At 36.9% G+C, this 20,086-nt stretch overlaps 1 protein-coding gene and 1 non-coding gene across 8 annotated transcripts in view; one reads left to right on the top strand and one right to left on the bottom strand.

Annotated features, from left to right (window-relative positions):
* CEP295 (centrosomal protein 295) overlaps positions 1-20,086 on the bottom strand; it is a 58,618-nt gene that overhangs the window by 16,122 nt on the left and 22,410 nt on the right. For all 7 annotated transcript variants that reach the window (XM_076002431.1, XM_076002432.1, XM_076002436.1 and 4 more), the window contains 9 exons: positions 18,271-18,510; positions 16,221-16,307; positions 15,962-16,065; positions 11,885-12,022; positions 11,357-11,454; positions 7,764-11,097; positions 6,455-6,623; positions 6,174-6,317; positions 4,361-4,513 (listed from right to left, as the gene is read on the bottom strand). In XM_076002431.1, the coding sequence (XP_075858546.1) occupies positions 4,361-4,513; positions 6,174-6,317; positions 6,455-6,623; positions 7,764-11,097; positions 11,357-11,454; positions 11,885-12,022; positions 15,962-16,065; positions 16,221-16,307; positions 18,271-18,510 (4,467 nt within the window). The remainder of the gene's footprint in view (positions 1-4,360; positions 4,514-6,173; positions 6,318-6,454; positions 6,624-7,763; positions 11,098-11,356; positions 11,455-11,884; positions 12,023-15,961; positions 16,066-16,220; positions 16,308-18,270; positions 18,511-20,086) is intronic.
* On the top strand, positions 2,584-2,688 carry LOC142870772 (U6 spliceosomal RNA). The gene has a single exon (XR_012919112.1). It is a non-coding gene; the product is annotated as a U6 spliceosomal RNA (small nuclear RNA).

Here is a 20,086-nt window from a genome sequence, read left to right as displayed (position 1 = left end):
CCAAATTATATTTGCCACATTAAAACATATAAAAATAATACTTCTGTCTCATGTTAATAACTCAGGCATTTTGAATTGATTTTTTTTCTTATTCCAAATAGCCAATATTTGTGAGAAAGTTTGCCAAGGCATACGATAGTCTGTGGCTCTGAAAAGAATAAAATTGAAACTGCTCCACTGAATATAAACAAAATTCTGCCTCATTATCACCATATTATTAAAAGATACCATGCACATTAAAAGTATGTTTCTTAAATGTTTATAAAAGAAATATTTTAAAAATGACAACCCACTAAACATAAACACTCACACATACATATCTATCTGTATATGTGTTAGATATTTATTCATAAAATAATATCTATATCATGGTTAATGATATAAAAACAAAGCTAATAGCAAATACTGGCTTTTCATTAAAAAAAAAACTTTAAAAATATTTTATACATACCAAGGAATACTATTATTTGTCTTCAATTTTTTTTATATTTTCCTAGTTCATTTAAAAATATATTATTGTGAAATAACAGATTTAACTATTAAACTTACTTAGTTTCTTCTCTAAATACTAAATTTTACATAAAGAAAATAAGACATGGTAAATTTTATAGCGAGGTGTTATTTTTTTCTTTTTTTGTTTGTCTTAGGCTAGTCAAGTGAAGCAGCTAATTTAAAAATGAGAAGTTAATCTGAGGCTTTTCACTTTATTTGCTGTATGATTTATTTGCTGTATCTATAATATACCTAGAAGACTCCCCCAGAGGAGACATGAATGAACAAGGTAGCATTTGGGTAGTGGTAAGAAATGAAAAATACTGGCCGGGCGCAGTGGCTCAACGTCTGTAATCCTAGCACTCTGCGAGGCTGAGGTGGGTGGATCGCTCAAGGTCAGGAGTTCAAAACCAGCCTAAGCAAAAGTGAGACCCTGTCTCTACTAAAAATAGAAAGAAATTAATTGGCTAACTAAAAATATATATAGAAAAATTAGCCGGGCATGGTGGCACATGACTGTAGTCCCAGCTATTTGGGAGGCTGAAGCAGGAGGATCACTTAAGCCCAGGAGTTTGAGGTTGCTGTGAGCTAGAGGCTGACACCACGGCACTCTAGCCCGGGCAACAGAGTGAGACTCTGTCTCAAAAAAATTAAATTAAATTAAAAAAAAAAAAAAAGAAGTGAAAAATAAAAGTGAGAGAAAGGATCAAGGTCAGAGTTAAACAGTTTGAATCTGGGGATGATTATGAGAAACAAAAAAGCAGCTCCTGATACGCAGGAGCTGACCTGGCATTATCAGCTAGGCACTGGTGTTCTGCTGTTAAACAGCAACAATTTCATGGAACACTAATATCAGAAAAGGCCACTCTGTGAGCATGATGGATGGAGACAAAATTCAGACCCCTCAATGCCTAAACACAGATAAAACTATGACTATGGTCAAACTCCAAAAATAACCAGGCACCCTGTCATCCTGAGTAATATGAGTAACTGAAGCATCTTTAGTCAGCTCTAGTCTGACTCCATTCTTCCCACCTCTTAGATAAGAATTTCTTGGGTACCCAGTAATAGAATTACCCCTGCTACCTGACAATATTTAGTACTAATAAGCAAAGTCCTATTTCCTTGAACCCTTCTCCAAATCACCTAATACAAGCCTAGATCCTGTAACAAGCCCTTTCTAATACCCTTACTGAGCTGCCCCATGGTTGCTCATGGTGTGCATTCTTCTTCACTGCAACGGGTCAGAAAACTCAAGCTTTGTTCAAGTACAGGTATGTCTTTGGTAGTCTTTGGCTAGAGGATATCAACAGATAGGATAAAAAGGAAATATAGGTATCTACTGGCTAAATCAAAAACAATGACATAGAATTTTATTTTAAAATGTCAAAAATTATAATTCACTGGAAATTATATTTTTTACAATTATTTTTAATCTATAATTTTTAAAGGAGATGTTAAAGTCAATTTTTTTTTTGCTTTTTGGGGACAGGGTCTTGCTCTGTTGCCCGGGCCAGAGTACAGTGCTGTCATCATAGCTCACTACAGTCTCAAATTCCTAGGCTCAAGTGATCTTGCCTCAGCCTCCAGAAGAGCTGGGAATATAGGCACACACCAACACGCCCACCTAATTTTCTATTTTTTTGTAGAGATGGGGGTCTTGGTGTGTTGCTCAGGCTGGTCTTGAACTCCTGGCCTCAAGTGATCCTTCTGCCTTGGCCTCCTAGACAAGTCAATTTTAAAAATATAAACCCTCATTGGGCTCTGTTGTGCAACAGATAGTGCATTTGACTTCTAAAAACCCTTAAGAGAATAGGTCTCTCTCCTCTCTCTTTCTATTAAACTATAGATACAACTAATATATCAACTATCTAAGTATATGTGACAGCCAAAATAAAATCTGGTTGGAAAAGGTAGTATCTTAAAAGCAGCCTTACAACTAATAAAACGGTATTAGAACTATGCTTTGTAGGGTCAGTGTGTGATACTGCACAGAAAACATCTTGTTATATATACGCATAAATTCTAAAGCAAGAAAATTTACATTGGCTGTCTTTGGGTGGTAGGGCTGATTTAAAGATTGTTCCTTCTGTGCTCACTTTGGCAGCACATATACTAAAATTGGAACGATATGGAGAAGATTAGCATGGCCTCTGGGGGGAAAAAAGATTGTTCCTTCTAATTTTCTTTATCTTCCAAATATTTAAAAATAATTATAAAGCAGGTCATTTAGAATACCCACAGATAGAAATTTTAAAAGAGGCCGGGAGCAGTGGCTCATGCCTGTAATCCTAATAGTTTGGGAGGCCAAAATGGAAGGATTGATTGAGGCCAGGAGTTCGAGAACAGCCTGGGCAACATAGCGAGATCTCGTTTTTACAAAAACGAAAAAAATTTTTTTTCTAAAGATGATATTTAACAGTATTTAACACACTGATTGCCACACAAAAAATTTAGAAATTTTCCTTGGGGCCATAGTATTTTATTACAAAAACAGAATAAAAACGTCAAGTGTAATTTAAAGGTAAAAATAAATAGAAAAACAAAATTTATTGACTTCTATTCATTTAATCCATGTATTTAGAATTAAATTATCAATATTAATTATAACAATAAGAGTATCAACAAGTAAGTTTTTTTTTTTTTTTTTTTGAGACAGAGTCTCGCTTTGTTGCCCAGGCTAGAGTGAGTGCCGTGGCGTCAGCCTAGCTCACAGCAACCTCAAACTCCTGGGCTCAAGTGATCCTCCTGCCTCAGCCTCCCAAGTAGCTGGGACTACAGGCATGCACCACCATGCCCGGCTAATTTTTTGTATATATATTAGTTGGCCAATTAATTTCTTTCTATTTATAGTAGAGACGGGGTCTCGCTCTTGCTCAGGCTAGTTTCGAACTCCTGACCTCGAGCAATCCGCCCGCCTCGGCCTCCCAGAGAGCTAGGATTACAGGCGTGAGCCATCGCGCCCGGCCAACAAGTAAGTTTTTATATATGCTTCATAGCCAGGCATGGTGGCTCATGCCTGTAATCCTAGCACTCTGGATCCTAGGCTGAGGTGGGCGGATCACTTGAGCTCAGGATTTCGAGACCAGCCTGAGCAAAAGCAAGACCCCATCATCTGTACTAAAAATAGAAAAATTAGCCAGGCGTCGTGTTTTACGCCTGTAGTCCCAGGTACTTAGGAGGCTAAGGTAGGAAGATTGGTGTGAACTAGGCTCATGTCACACACACCACTTTAGCCCAGGCAACAGAGCAAGACTCTGTCCCTCAAAAAAAAAAAAAAATTTTAAAAGAAAAAAATGAACATGTATACTTCATGTAGCCCTGGGGTCAAAACTAGCATGAGTTAAATACAATTTTCATGGCAGTTAATGTGTTAATTAAACGTGGATTGTTACAAACAGGCTTAAACACAAAATTTATAGAAGCTGTCAACTGTATAAAATTCATGCCCTTGTATACTTCCTACTAGTATTTAACAAAACAATTTAAAAGATTACTTATTTTCTAAATAAACTTTACTTCCCTCATTCAACTTTTTATATGTTTAATAAGCGCCAAAACTATAATATGTGAACATATAATACAGAAAGTGAAATCCAGTCTCCAACAAAGGTACACCTGTACCAACACTTTGGTGATTATCATTCTAGATACCAGACCCTTTTCTATGTATGAAGAAAAATTTTTCCCTCTTATTTAACAATTGCACAGAAAACATAGTATGGGTGTGCCATGATGATTCCATTACCAACAGTCACACCACATAACAGAGGTTATTTACCATTTTTCACTATTACAAATAATGCTACAGTATCTTTTGTCTACAAATCCTTATACACAATAATTCCACTTTCAATTTATCTCTTACCTGGTTCATTATAGTCATCACCATAGACATTCTCCTGGGCATTTGGTTGAAGACAACCAAATGGATCACGGGCCAGCGGGCTCCCAAGGAAACTTTGTTCTCGGCTTACTGAGACTCTCATGGGATCTCTGTCTTGATAAAAATCTAGTTTACCTGGGGGAGAAAAAAAAAAAAAGACTCACTAAATTGCCACTTGAGTTTCTAGAGCTAGGTAGAACTAAAATGGCAATTTAGGTTGTAGGCAGAAATCTAAAATCTTAATTCAATTTTACTAAGTTTTTAATGATACCCTTTCCTCCCCATACCAGATTATGCTTCAGTATTGACTAGTCACAAGAAAAATGCCCAGAGAATTTACTATTAATAGTATTATTTAATATAAGGTATAATATGCATTTATAATATATATACATAAAGTTCAAAAAGAGCCACAATTAAATTTCTGGTGTAAAAAATCAAGAAGGGGCTTAGAGGAGAGGGAACAATAATTAACAGGGTGCAAGGGAAGAGTTTATGGGGTTCTCTAATGTTCCAGTTCTTGACTTGGGAGGTGTTTACATGGGTATGGTTATTACAGTGATAAACCACTGAAACAAACACAATTTGTGCACCTCTCTGAATGTTATACTTTGATACAAAAACAAGTAATCACTCCATAGTATATATGTACTATATTTAAAAAAAAAAAAAAAAAGTAATCAAAGGAGTATAAGACACCCAAAAGCAGCAGCCTAACTTACTATGTAGAACTGTCAAAACATGTGGGAATTAAAGGCACCAGGTATTATCAACACAAAAGGAAGATGTGTGCCAGGTAACTGAAAACAGGAAGAATGTTTAAAACTACGTACTTGGAACAGTTGGATCCCCCCAGTCTCCCAAAATTAATTAGAAATTCAAACAGAACTGTTTACTAAGAATTACAGGGAGGAATTTTTAAATAACTGGATGTATAGAGGAGCACAGCGAAAAAATATACCTGTTCTCATTGTCCTTAAAGCCAGGATGTAAGCATAACCCTATAAAACTGCAGTCCCCAACCCCCAGGCTGTAGACCGGTATCAGTCTATGGCCTATTAGGAACCAAGCTGCACAGCAGGAGGTGAGTGCTGGGCAAGTGAAGCTTCATCTGTATTTACAGCCACTCCCCATTGCTTGCATCAAGTCTGAGCTCTGCCTCCTGTCAGATCAGCAGCAGCATTAGATTCTGCATTGTGGTGAGCTGTATACTTACTTCATTACATATTACAATGTAATAATAATAGAAATAAAGTGCACAATAAATGTAATGCACTTGAATCATCCCGAAACCATTCCCCCCTCCTATGAAACTGGTCCTTGGTGCCAAAAAGGTTGGGGACTGCTGCTATAAAAGATGTAAGAAAAGAGCAGTGACCGTATTAAAGTAGGAAAGTAGCAAAGGAAGAGAGAGAGAGAGAGAGAGAGAGAGAGAGAGAGAGAGAGAGAGAGAGAGAGAAAGAGAAACAAACCCAAGTTACCTCCTAAGGAAACAGGTTTAGAAGGCAAGTAGAAGGAAGTAGACAGAGCAAATTCAAAAGATGGGATATTGAAGAATTTGTATCTATAATAAATTGGTTCCCCCACATACAAGACAAATAAACTATTAACACCTAGTTATGTAATGCCACATTTTCTTTAAGTTAAAATTTTAAATACTGTTTATGTAAATTATTTTCTCCCTTTCACAAGTAGTTACAGCCTAGTTTCTTTAACAAAAAAATGTATCATCCTGAAAAAATGTAGAAAACTTGAAAACACTAAAAAATTTTATTTTTTTTAACTATTTGTTTACCTAGTATAGAGGGTCTGTCACTTGCTGGTGATTCTAATTCTTGTATAGCACTAAGTTCATGTTGGTTTAAGTCCAAACCATATTTAACTTTTGCTACAGGTGGCTTTGAGGATCTTCTACCCAGTTCTTTGTCCAGATGCTCACCTATCAAATCAATGACAACATTAGGCACATAAAAATCTACTAACACACTATAAACTTTTCATCAACAAGACAGCTGCAGGGGATGAAAACAAAGAACAATCAACAGAATACTTACAATGAAATATGATTTATCTTACCACTTTGCTTAGCACTAGTATCTTCTGAAACCAGCTCATTATCATTAGAGTTGCTCCTATCTGCATGACTACTGTTTTCCTGATCATCTCTTGATAGGTCTTGGATATGAGGAAGACACTCTCTGAGCTGTCCCATCTTCTGGGTTTTTAAATCACTTGCAACTGTGGGCTGAAAAAGTGGAGAGATGAGGGTGGGGACGACACAAATCGAGGGATCACGTGAAGAGCTCATCAGATTTATCTCTCCCTTCTTAAATTAGAACCTCAACCAAATAAAAAGTTCCATCAGTCATACTTTACAATTTTATCCACAGGTAAAAAATGAGATATGCTTCCAATACTGAAAAGATGATACTCCCATTGAAAAGTACAGGCCGGGCGCAGTGGCTCATGCCTGTAATCCTAGCACTCTGGGAGGCCGAGGCGGGCGGATTGCTTGAGGTCAGGAGTTCGAAACCAGCCTGAGCAAGAGCGAGATCCTGTCTCTACTATAAATAGAAAGAAATTAATTGGCTAACTAATATATATATGGAAAAATTAGCCGGGCACGGTGGCGCATGCCTGTAGTCCCAGCTATTCGGGAGGCTGAGGCAGCAGGATTGCTTGAGCCCAGGAGTTTGAGGTTGATGTGAGCTAGGCTGACGCCACGGCACTCACTCTAGCCTGGGCAACAAAGTGAGACTCTGTCTCAAAAAAAAAAAAAAAAAAAAAAATGAAGTGGCCTTTTAAAATAAAATAGATACATTCAAAACATAGAACACACTCTTGTCTCTCATATAGAGAAACTACGAATATCTGACTATGAATGATTGTGCCAAAGTCTTCTCAACAATTCAGAAACAAGCAGCAGATTCAGCTCTCCAACAGCCCCAAATTATACAGATTTTGCAACAAATAATGTCACTTAAGGAAAAAGTGAGCACTGATTTTGATTTACATATAAATGTCAACAAAGTGCTATCCATAAAGAGAATGTCTGCTATTGCATAAGAAAAAGTATGTTAATCAGTTATTTTTACAATTTTAATCTTATCGTAAGCTTAAAACCCATTATTATGAAACTCCAAATGAGAATCTATTAATACATTCTTTTGTGGTGTTTGCATTTGAAATTACTTGGGCTTCAAATAACTACTAACATCATAAACACCATGCGAGGTAGGTCAATTTTTCTTTTAATTTCTACATTGTTTAGGCTAGAAAATTCAAGTACACTTAAGGTCAAACTAATTATTAATGACTAAAAATTTGTAAGCCTAGGGTTAAAACTAAATTGTTTAATTCTTAGACATTCAAGTTCAAAACATACCTGACTGTCTTTAAAGACATCTGTCAAAGTCTCTTGGTGTTTCTGTATCTGCTGCTGCAATGCTGTTTTTCTCTGAACAAGCAATTCTTCTTGTGCTTTCTGGCTATAATGCAGAACTTCTTTTTGTATATCCAACTGCTTCTGAAGTCCCAAGTTATCTTGCTGAGCTAAGATAGGCTGTGAAAAACTCAAAAGTCTAGCTTCAATTCCCGGGATGACAGAATCAGCTAAGGAAATTGCATGTTCATTCTGGGCTGAACACAATTCACAAATGCTTTTAGATTTACCTTCAGCAAATGGCAGTGGAATAAATGAGTGCTCTAAGTCCTTGGGTAGAAACAAAGAGGGGACAGCATGCTCAGCATATTCACTTTTGTTCAACTTACTTTGTTTGTTTAAAAGCAGTTCGTCCTGGGGTTCTTCAGAAGAATATACCACTTCCCTTTCTGAGTCCAATTGCCCTGTCGAGGAGCCAATCTGCTCAGATGATACCCTTTTCTCCAATTTACTTAACCTTTCGAAAAGCATTTCTTCTTGGACTTCTTGTCTAGATCGAATGGCTTTCCTTTGTATATCTAACTGCTGTTGAAATGCCTGCAAATCACCATGGCAAGGTTGGATAAAATGCTCAGAAGAGATCTCTTCCTCAAATTTACATGGTTTTGGCAAAACCAATTCTTTCTGGGTTTTCTCAATAGAAGGAAGGGAATTTATTTGTGCATGCGAGTGTTCTTCAGATGTGATCAAATTATCTTGTTGAGGTAATACAGGATATGATAAACCCAATAGCCTATCCGGCAATCTTGGTATCTCGGAAGGACCCGAGGAGACTGTATTATCATCACTGTTTGTTGGACAAGGTTCTTGTGTGTTTTCAGATCCAGTAAGAGGTAAGGAAGCAAGCGAATGCTGCACCAATAGGGCTAAGGAAGAGGTGTTAATCAGCTGAGGAGATACTCTTCCCTTCCACTCACTCTGTTTCTGTAAAACCAGTTCTTCCTGAGCTTCTCGTCTAGATTGAATGATGGCTTCCCTCTGTGTAGCTAACTGTTCTTGAAGTGCCTTTAAATTATCTTGTTGAGGTTGGATAAGTTGTGATATTCTCAAAAGCCTATCCTGCAACTGTGGTATCTGAAGATGTCCTGAAGAAATTTTACTACCATTCTCTGTTGAAAGGGCTTCCTGGGTTGTACCAGACTCAGCTGAACGTAATGAAGTAAATGAACGCTGCACTAACTGAGGTATGAATGAAGATGAGACAGTTTGTTCAGAAGATGTATTTTCTTGGGTTTTCCAGCTGAAATGAAAGGCATCTTTCTCAGGGTCTAGCCATTCTTGGTGTTCCTCCAAATTACCTTGTAGAGGCAGTATGTGTTGTGAGAATCTCAAAAGTCTGTCCTGAAATCTTGGGACCTTCAAATGGCTTAAGGGAACTGTACTGTCATTCTCGATTGACATACATTCCTGGAATCTCTCTGACTCAGCTACCTGGGATACAGATGATGAGGTTCCAGTTTGTTCAGAAGAAATTATTTTTTCTGATTCACTTTGTTTGTATACAAATCTCTGAAGTTCTTCTTTAGTACCAACTATCACCCTCTGTATGTGTGACTGTTCCTGGAATGCTGTCAAATTTTCTTGCTGTGGCAGGCTACGGTGTGGGAAAACAAAAGACTTATCCTGAAATGTTGAGGATATCAAATTACTAGAGGGAATTATATTCTCCTTCTCCAAAAAGTAATGTTTCTGAATTCTACTGGGCTCAGCTTTAGCAGAAGCTTGTGAAGCAACTGAATGTTGAACCATTGGTGAGAAAGAACTCATCTGGCCAGACTTATCCCCCAAATCCCTTTGTCTATGTAAAAGTAATTCAGGCTGAGCTCCAGGCCTAGCCTGAAGAGTATCCCTCTGTGTAGTCATCTGTTCTTGGAGTGACTTCAAACTCTCATGTAGAGGTAGGAACTGTTGTAGGAAACCTGAAGACCTATCCTGAGATTTTGAGATTTCAGATTGGCTTAAGAGAAGTCCTTTCTCACTTTTAGATGGATACTGTTGCTGGATTTTTCCATATTTTGTATCAGCAGAAGGTAATGAAGTAAATGTATGCTGAGCAATCTGAAATGGGAGAGAAGAGAGCTCAGCCTGTTGTGAACATTCTCTTCCACCTGATTCCCTCTGTTTATGTACACATAATACTTCCTGGGCTTCCCGCCTCGCCTGAAGGATATCCCTCTGAATATTCAACTGCTCTTGGAGAAATTTTAAACTATTTTTCTGAGATAAGATAGGCTGTGAAGAACTCAAAAGCCTATCCTGAAGTTGTGGGACTACAGGATGGTCTGATGAAACTGCAGTATCAGTCTTGGTTGGAGAAGATTCCTGGATTCTTCCCAGTTCAGCTTTGGCAGAAGGCAGTAAAGCAGATGAATCTGGAGCTACCAATGGAAGAAATACGGAGAGGCCAGTTTGCTGTTCCAATTCTTTCTGTTTGCTCAAAAGCAATTGTTCCTGAGCTTCTCGTCTTGCCTGAAGAACATCCTTCTGTAGGTCTAACTGTTCTTGGAGAGCCTTCAGATTACCTTGCTGGGCTGTGATAGAATCCTCTGAGTATGGCAAAAGCCTATCATGCATTTGGCTGATCACAGAATGGCTTATGGAAACTGCACTTTTGTTTGCAGTTGAAAAGGGTTCCTGGTTTTTTCCAGATTCAACTTTAACAGGCAGAGAACTAAAAGAATGCTGAGGTGCCAGTGGTAGGAATGAAGATGGTTCAGTTAGCTTAGAAGATATACTTTCACTATCCTCTGAGAGTATTTGCTGTGAATGTAAAGTTTGAAAAGCTGTTGCCCTTAATGTTTCAGATATTTTTGTAGCATCCTGTAATATCAGTGGCCTGACATCTGACAAAGCCCTTGAAAGTATATGAGAATCTTTAGGGACCAATTTATAGTCTCTCTGTTGCATTTCAGTCGGTGAGAATTGCCCTAGACGTTCTTGTGATTCTAAAGATTGCTTAGCTAAAACACCTGAAGTGCTAAATATTTCCGTTGTTTCTACCGGTCTTTGTAGAAAATAATTTTGTCTTGGTACTTGAAAATGATCTTGTTCTAATTTGGAGATCTGTGTCAGTTGTATGGGTTGATATTTGTTAGAACTCAATTTGGGTCTCTGACCTTGATCATAATACTCTGATACAGCAGTGAGTCTTTCAGATTTCTGTGATGGTACTGATGCAGTAGATGATGGAGCTGACATGGATGGGTACCTTTCTCTTAACACAGCTTGATATTCAAGTAATCGTTTCTTGGCTGTTTCAATAGACTGCCTGTGTAACCTACCAAAAACAAACACATATATTTTTTTTAACGAAAACAAAAATGCCCCACATACTCAAGTGCTTATACATTAACAGCAGCACTATAGGATTGACTGTAATCATGGTAGAAAAGAAACAACACACTTCCCTTTGAAAGGGGCATAGTTCTAAGGGAATCCCAATCAGATTCTCATATAAATCAAATAATAATAAATAATAAATCCTAAAAATGTAGCCACACACTATTACATATAAATTATACCCTAATAGCTAATACCTGTTTTGTTGTAAGAGCTGATGTTGATAGTTACGAATCATCTGCCTATGATTATCTTCATCACAAATTACAGTGCATGATGCTGGAGCAGCGCCAACCTAATAAAAGACAAAGCTACTAATTAAAAGGCAAATTCAGAAATAAGCACTGAAGTATTTTATATGAACTAAAGTTCTGTAATTGTAAACTTCCACACAGTTTTGTTTTTATGAAAAGATTGGCACTTTCATTAGTAAGAAATGAAGTAATCTAACATTTTCCTTTAATGCCAAGTCCGAATATTCAACGTATGCATTACATGCAAACCAGGGTCACACATATTGGCTCCCTACAGAAAATAAAAGATGAAAGTCATCGTGCTGGTACAAGCTTATTTATATATACATACATTATTAAAAGAAAAAAATGATCAGATAAAAATTTGAAAGGCGTTTTACTTTTCTAGAAGCTCTGATTGCGCATCTTTTCTTGTCCCCCAAGACCCCCGGCCAAATGATTTATGTAGGGATGAGATTTCCTGCATCGTACCCCAGTCTGTTGAGGTTCTTTTCTTTTTTTTTCTTCCAGCTGAGCCCTGAAGCAGTCAGTTTCTAATCTTAATTTCTGTTGTTCAATTCGTTCAAGTAATTCCAACTGCTTTTGCTTCTGCTCTTCTATTTCCATTATCTAGGTAATAAAAATACTATTGATCTATTAACAACAAGTGCATACAAAAGAAAAGTTAATGTGCATTACATTAAAAAGAAATAGGTCTCATAACCAGGAGTACCCAATTATCCAAGAGGTAAAATGGTGATGCTTTATCTCGATTATTGCCACTGACGGAGGGCGGATGGGAGGGAAAGATAGAAAAAAGGGGAAAAAGAGAGGAGTAAAGAGAGTCAAAAGAAAAGAAAGAAAAAACATTAACTATTTCTATGTTGTAGGGGCACAATATAGAAATCATAGATCACCACTGAAGAACCACCTCCAGAGAAGCAGCAAATGATGTGTAGTCAAATTCTATGTTCACACCTTTAATTTTACATTGTTCCCAGTATGAATAATAACTAAAGAAATTAAATATTGAGGCTTCCCAAAATACTTTGATTTCTTAGGCATATCCATTATGAGTTATAGTTATGTAGAAGCCAAATAAATAATAGTACAATGAACAACATTTTGTGTCTTTTCTGTCAGGAATGAAACAGAAAAGAAGAAAATGGCAGAGGGATGACACATAAACTCTAGTATCATTCAAATACACATACACTCCAAGTAACATGAAGATATGTGTGAGTGACTATAAGTTTCCTGAGAATAAAGACTAGCCTGCCATATTCAGTACCTTAAATTCCCCTTTATCCGCTGTTTAGCTTTCAGCAGTTTTAGTTACCTGCGCTAAAGCAGCTTGAAAATATTAAAAGGAAAATTCCAGAAATAAACAATTCATAAGTTTTAAATTGCACACTGTTCTAAACAGCATGATGAAATCTTGTGCTGTCCTGCTGTGTACCACCTGGGACATGAATCATCCCTCTGTCCAGCGTATTCACACTGTAGACTCTATCTGTCCTTTAGTCGCTATGAGATTGTCATGACAGTGTAACGGAGCTTGTGTTCAAGTAACACTTACTTTACTTGATAATAGCCCCAAAGTGCAAGAAAGGTGATGCTGGTAATTCAGATATGCCAAAGAGAAGTTGTAAAGTGATTCCTTTAAAATGAAAAGGCAAAAATTCTTGACTTAATTAGGAAAGAAAACATAGGCTGAGCTAGCTAAGACCTATGGTTAATTAATCTCCTATCCATGAAATTGTAAAGAAGAAAAAATAAATTTGTCCATACTATATATATAGTTTGGTACTATCTGCTGTTTCAGCCATCCAGTGGGGGTCTTGGAACATAGTCCCTGTGGGCTAGAGGGGGACTACTGTACAGTCCCTGATACACAGATAATTATTCACTAAGTAGAAAAAGGAATGCATGCAAAGTTTTATAAAGAAAAGCACTTATACTACAGATAATGAAGAATGATCTTTTTTCCAAAGTAAAAAATGTCTCCATCTGATTCTTTACCTATTTATTCCTAATCAGGCAACAGTGGCTTCAGCTGAGTTTCTGTCTTCATCTTCCTTACTTTTTCTCATTTACAGGAACCACTGAATTTAGATTGTTTGCAGTTCTGTAGCAACTCTTGAATTGCACTATCAATACAGTAGTCACTAGCTACATATGACTATTTAAACTTCAAATTAAATAAAATTTAAATTTAGTTCCTCAGTTATACTAGCCACATTTCAAGTATTCAACAGCCCACATGGCCAGCAGCTACCATATTGGACAGAGACATGGGATGTTTCTGTCATCACAGAAAGTCCTATTTATTGAATAATACTGTTTCAGACTACTGATTAGAGTAGTCTGAGATGAAATACTGGCTCACATAATTCTCATTTTCCAACTGTGTTTTTGAAAAAACTATGACTATAAACTGACTGGCTTAGTAATAATTAGCCTCCTTCAAGGTAATCTGGGTTAAAAAACTTTTGTGATGACAAAGTTCATCTGAGTGTCTAATATTATGACAATAACCCATTAATTCAACAAATATATATTGTGCATTTACTATGCACAAGGCATTGTATCAGAAACTATGTAGGATAAATCAAATTTTTAAGGAGATAGCCTCTGCTTTTACAAAACATAAATTTTACAGGGAAAATATATACAAAAGCATAAAACACAAAGCAGATGCAGCAAGGGTCAAATAAGTAGTACACACAAAGACAAAATGGATTTTATCAGCTGAATGTTTGTGTAAGACAAAGCAAAAAACATGATATCAGAAGTAGCCAGACACTAAGACAAATTTCACTGGTCAAACAAAATTATAGTACCCAAGGGAATAAAGAAACTTTTAAAAATAAAAGTTCATGATTTCTGTATTGAGCCATTGTAATATCTGGCCTTTAATATCTTTGGGTTTTGGTTGTTTTTATATTCGTGGGTTATTATTATGATGTTCCGTGCGTAACGCTGTTTTAAGTACTTCTTGTAGGGCTGGTCTTGTCTTGGTGAATTCTCTGAGCCTTTGCTTGTCTGAGAATGTTTTTATTTCTCCTTCATATACGAAGCTTAGTTTTGCAGGGAATTAATATGCCAGATATCAAACTATACTACAAAGCTGTAGTAATTAAAACAATATGGTATTGGCACAAAAATAGGAATATTGACCAGTGGAACAGATGTGAGAATCCTGATATAAAACCATCCTCATATAGCCATCTAATCTTTGACAAACCAGACAAAAACATACGCTGGGGAAAAGAATCCCTCTTCAATAAATGGTGCTGGGAAAACTGGATAGCCACCTGTAGAAGGCTAAAACAGGACCCACACCTTTCACCTCTCACAAAAACCAACTCACGCTGGATAACAGACTTAAACCTAAGGTATGAAACTATTAGAACTCTAGAGGAAAAAGTTGGAAACACTCTCCTAGACATTGGCCTGGGCAAAGAGTTTATGAAGAAGTCCCCAAAGGCAATCACAGCAGCAACAAAAATAAATAAATGGGACATGATCAAACTACAAAGCTTCTGCACAGCCAAAGAAATAGTCATGAAAGTAAACAGACAACCTACAGAATGGGAGAAAATTTTTGCATCCTATGCATCCAATAAGGGACTGATAACTAGAATATACTTAGAACTCACGAAAATTAGGAAGAAAAAATCAAATAACCCCATTAAAAAGTGGGCAAAGGACTTGAACAGAAATTTTTCTAAAGAAGACAGAAGAATGGCCAACAAACATATGAAGAAATGCTCAACATCTTTAATCATCAGGGAAATGCAAATCAAAACCACAATGAGATATCACTTAACCCCAGTGAGAATGGCCTTTATCAAAAAATCTCCAAACAATAAATGCTGGCGTGGTTGCGGAGAGAGAGGAACACTCCTACACTGCTGGTGGGACTGCAAACTAGTTCAACCTCTGTGGAAAGCAATATGGAGACACCTTAAAGCGATACAAGTGAATCTACCATTTGATCCAGCAATCCCATTGCTGGGCATCTACCCAAATGATCCAATGACACTCTACAAAAAAGACACCTGCACTCGAATGTTTATAGCAGCACAATTCATAATTGCAAGGCTGTGGAAACAGCCCAAGTGCCCATCAATCCAAGAATGGATTAATAAAATGTGGTATATGTATACCATGGAGTACTATTCAGCTCTAAGAAACAATGGTGATATAGCACATCTTATATTTTCCTGGTTAGAGCTGGAACCCATACTACTAAGTGAAGTATCCCAAGAATGGAAAAACAAGCACCAGATATATTCTCCAGCAAACTGGTATTAACTGAGTAGCACCTAAGTGGACACATAGGTGCTACAGTAATAGGGTATTGGGCAGGTGGGAGGGGGAAGGGGGGCGGGTATATACATACATAATGAGTGAGATGTGCACCATCTGGGGGATGGTCATGATGGAGACTCAGACTTTTGGGGGGAGGGGGGAAATGGGCATTTCTTGAAACCTTAAAATCTGTATCCCCATAATATGCCGAAATAAATAAAAAAATAAAAAAAAAATAAAAGTTCAAATTACCTGTTTCTGCCTTGCTGACATTCTAATTACGGTTGCTTCTTCTTGAGGATGAAGTAAAACTGCACTCTGAGCTGTAGCTGCAATAGGTGGCGTCTCATTTATTTCTAAGAGAATCCCCCAAACAAAAATTAGTTTCAATAACTGAGAATTTTGATACCACTATAATGTCCTTTCTTCTTTTATTACATGTAATTTTTTTAGGCAAAAAGATATAAAAAGTCAAGCACATTTAATGTGAGGATGTGATGAAAAGAAATACCTTGTTTCTTTCCAGAGTCTGTACATGTAAGTGCTTTATCTTCACTAGTAAGTGGTCCAGACTCAATTGTCAGTGCATCACTTTCAACTGTAACAGATAATACCACTGTTATTATGAAGATATTATCATTGTGAAGCTGAAATCAGAGCAAAATAACAAAATTCTGGCATTTAAATTAACAATTCAATCTTGGTCCATCTGAATGTCTCAGTTAAGAGCCAGTTGTCTTTCTGATGACCAGATATATTGTTACTCATTAAACTCAACACGGAAGGAAGACTAAAACTGTGAAAAGGAGAAAAGTGAAGAACCAATTAAAAAGATATGCCCCCCCCAAAAAAAAAATTCTTAAGAGAGTGGAGGAAAAAAATTTTTTAAAATTTAAAATTAAAAAAATATGTGGACAGAGTCTCAAACACAATTGAAAAGCATAAAAGTTACAAGGGTTAAGCTGGACTGTTAAAAAAAAAAAAAGGTTGGATGGTTGGACGTGGTCGCTCACGCCTGTAATCCTAGCACTTTGGGAGGCCGAGGTGGGCGGATCACTCGAGGTCAGGAGTTCAAAACCAGCCTGAGCAAGAGTGAGACCCCATCTCTACTATAAATAGGAAGAAATTAATTGGCCAACTAATACATATAGAAAAAATTAGCCAGGCATGGCGGTGCAAGCCCGTAGTCCCAGCTACTCGGGAGGCTGAAGCAGGAGGATTGCTTGAGCCCAGGAGTTTGAGGTTGCTGTGAATTAGGATGATGCCACGGCACTCACTCTAGCCTGGCCAACAAAGTGAGACTCTTTCTCAAAAAAAATAAGAAAATAAATTTATTGCCCATCAGATTTTGATATGAGCTCTAGAGAGAAAGCAGGGAAAAGGGAATAGGGAATGAAGGGTATAGAGATGGAGGCAAGGTTGGGGAGAGGGTAACAGCCTGCCATTTTATACAGAGTAGTCAGAAAAGACCTTACTGAGAAAGTGACAGTTGAGCAAATATATGAAGTGAGGGAGCCAAGCCATGGAAATATCCAAGAAAAGAATTTTAGCTCAAAAGATAACCAATTGCAAAGACCACAAGTCATACGTTTGCCTGTCTGAGGAAGCTGGCATCTACCCTGCAATGGCTGAGGAGGAAAGTATGGTAGAAAATGAAGTCAGCGAGATAGTGAGGATAGGAGTAGTGGAGGGGAGGAGTTACATACACACAGATCATATAAGACTTTCATAGAATCTGAGGGTATTTTGTCAAAATAACAAAAAAAATAAAATAAAATAAAATAAAAAAAAAAAAGACTTTCAAGCCACTATGTACACTTTGGGTTTTACTGAGTAAAATTTGTAGCTATCAGGGGGTTTCACCCAGAGAAATTAAGGAGCTGACTTGTGTTTTAAGAGGACCACTCTGTGAACAGACCATAGCAGGTAAGTGCAAAAGCTGACAATATTATTTACTACAAGAATTCACACTAGAAAACAAACATGGCTTAAACTAAGATGTAGGCAGTAAGAAATGGTTGGACTTTGGATATGTTTTGAGGGTAGGACTAACTGGATTTGCTGAGGGTTTGGATGTAGAATATGAAAGAAGGGAACCAGACTGAGGCCTTTTCTCATTCACCATGAGAATGGTGTCCAAAGTGTCCCTAGATAAGGGGTAGTCAAGGGGCCTCAAGGAAGTTTTACAGGGTGAGTGGGGGACAGAACCATCATATAATTACCCCAAGATTTCACTAAAAAGATGCTCACTGCAGCACAAGAAATACCAAGAAAAATCAGAAACAGCCTAAATGTTTCAATAATAAGGAACTGGTTAATTTTGATTCACTGACTACACTGGAATATATATATATATATATTTAAAATTCATATATACATGAATAATACTATATTGAAAGTGGTCTGGAAGGAGATTCACTAAGAGTTTTAACATTTGTTTGATGTCTTTAAGTAGCAGGATTGTTTTCTTCCTTTTAACCTCTATTCTTTGATTTTTCAAGAATGAGCACATTTTGGACAACTTAAAAAGGATTGATATGAAATGAGATTCTTAGAACCACCTTGTTCCTGTACAGCGGATAACGTTCTCTCTTCACTGTCAATTGCTCCTGACTCAATTGTTGGTGCTTTACTACTCTCAGTTTCACTAGCATCCATAATCATTTTCATAGCATCCATTTCATTTTCATCCTCAGACATGGATTTAATTGTCCAGAGAGATTTTTGGCTTCGGATCTTATTTAATAATTTTCTGAAAAGAACTTTTGAAGGGATCTGTTGGGTCTTCACTGCCAAGGGAACTAAAAGAAAAAAAGGAAATACTTATTCAGTACCTATTATATATCAGGCAAATTGTTCTAAGTTCATATTCAGTTAACCACTAGTTAAAAGCACAATTTTATTTTCCTCAATATTTACAATAGTACATACGACAATGTTATTTGACTCCAATCACTATTTTATAACCAGGAATAATTTTTTCAACTTAAATTTAAATAGCAAAGGTGCCAAAATTCAACTATTTCCCAAAAATATGCATGCCACTCAAATTTGAAGTTTAAAAATTACCAGAAATGTGTTTATTCTGCTTATTAAATGATGAAGGAATTACATACCTTCTAATTAATTTGCGGGCAAGATTAGTATTCAAAATGTGTGCTATGAGATTCTATAGTCTATGCTAGAGAATGGTCCCAAATATGGCTGTGTAGTTCTTAGTACACTACAGAGGAAAACATTACTAGCTATTAATATAAAAGCAAATTAATTGCTCCCAAATTATTCCTGGTACTATCAGGGAAAAATTTCTCCCACCAATCTTCATAAAGAGATTCCTTCAGGGAAAGGGAAGGAAGAAAGAAAGAAAGAAAAACAACCAACAAGGTATTTCTTCAAACATTTTTCCATAGGGGTTGATGGCACAATGTCAAAACTTAGTACAATACTAAAGTTCTTTAAGAGGACAAAAATGAGGCAAGTACATAGTTCTCTGGTTTAATTAAGGAGTAAAATTTAAGAATATCTTTAACAAGTTAAAAACTGGCAAACTGTAGTTTTATCTAACCTAAATTAAAAAAAATTCTAATTGAGTTATAACTTACAATAAGGTACACAAAACCTAAGTGAATGAATTTTATGTGTCTATGTAACACCATCCAGATCATTATGTAGAACATTTCCAGAAGGTTCCTTCATGCCCCCTCCCAGTCAATATATCCCTAATCACCATTCTAATCTCAAGACAGATTAGTTTTGCCCATATTTTAAATTTCATATAATCATGCAATGATTTCCTTAGGTATTCTTTTTCACCTGGCTTCTTTCACTCACCATCAGTCCATCTGCTTTTTTTTTCTGGACCTGTTGGTGTGTGCCTGGGATAGAGTGCAGTGGCATTATCATAGCTCTCTGCAACTTCATACTCCTGGGCTCAAGCAATCCTCCTGCTTTAACCTCCCAAGTAGCTGGGACTACAGGTGTGCACCACGCCTAATTTTTCTATTTCTTGTAGAGACAGGGTCTTGGCTCTTGCTCTGGCTAGTCTCAAACTCCCGACTTCAAGTGATCCTCTCACCTAGGCCTCCCAAAGTGCTAGGATTACAGGCGTGGAACAGCACGCCTGGCCCTACCCACTCATTCTTAAGAAATAAATTAGTTGCCAATACTTAAAAATGCGATATAAAAAACAATGGGATGCCTAGTTTTTTTTTGAAAAAATCAAAAGACCTGGCAACACCAAGCCAATAATCCCAAATGAGATCAGCAGGTGCTAAGAGTAATTGTCCCTTTAGCTTCCAATTCTGACATACTAGAGGTGTGAATGATATCCCCAATGAAAATAATGGAAAAAGCTAGATGAAATAATGGAAATATCTT

This window comes from Microcebus murinus, chromosome 4 (genome assembly GCF_040939455.1).
Source record: "Microcebus murinus isolate Inina chromosome 4, M.murinus_Inina_mat1.0, whole genome shotgun sequence".
In the NCBI taxonomy this organism is placed as follows: domain Eukaryota; kingdom Metazoa; phylum Chordata; class Mammalia; order Primates; family Cheirogaleidae; genus Microcebus; species Microcebus murinus.
Note: the sequence above shows the minus strand (reverse complement) of the source record. Positions and strands in the feature narration are given on the sequence as shown.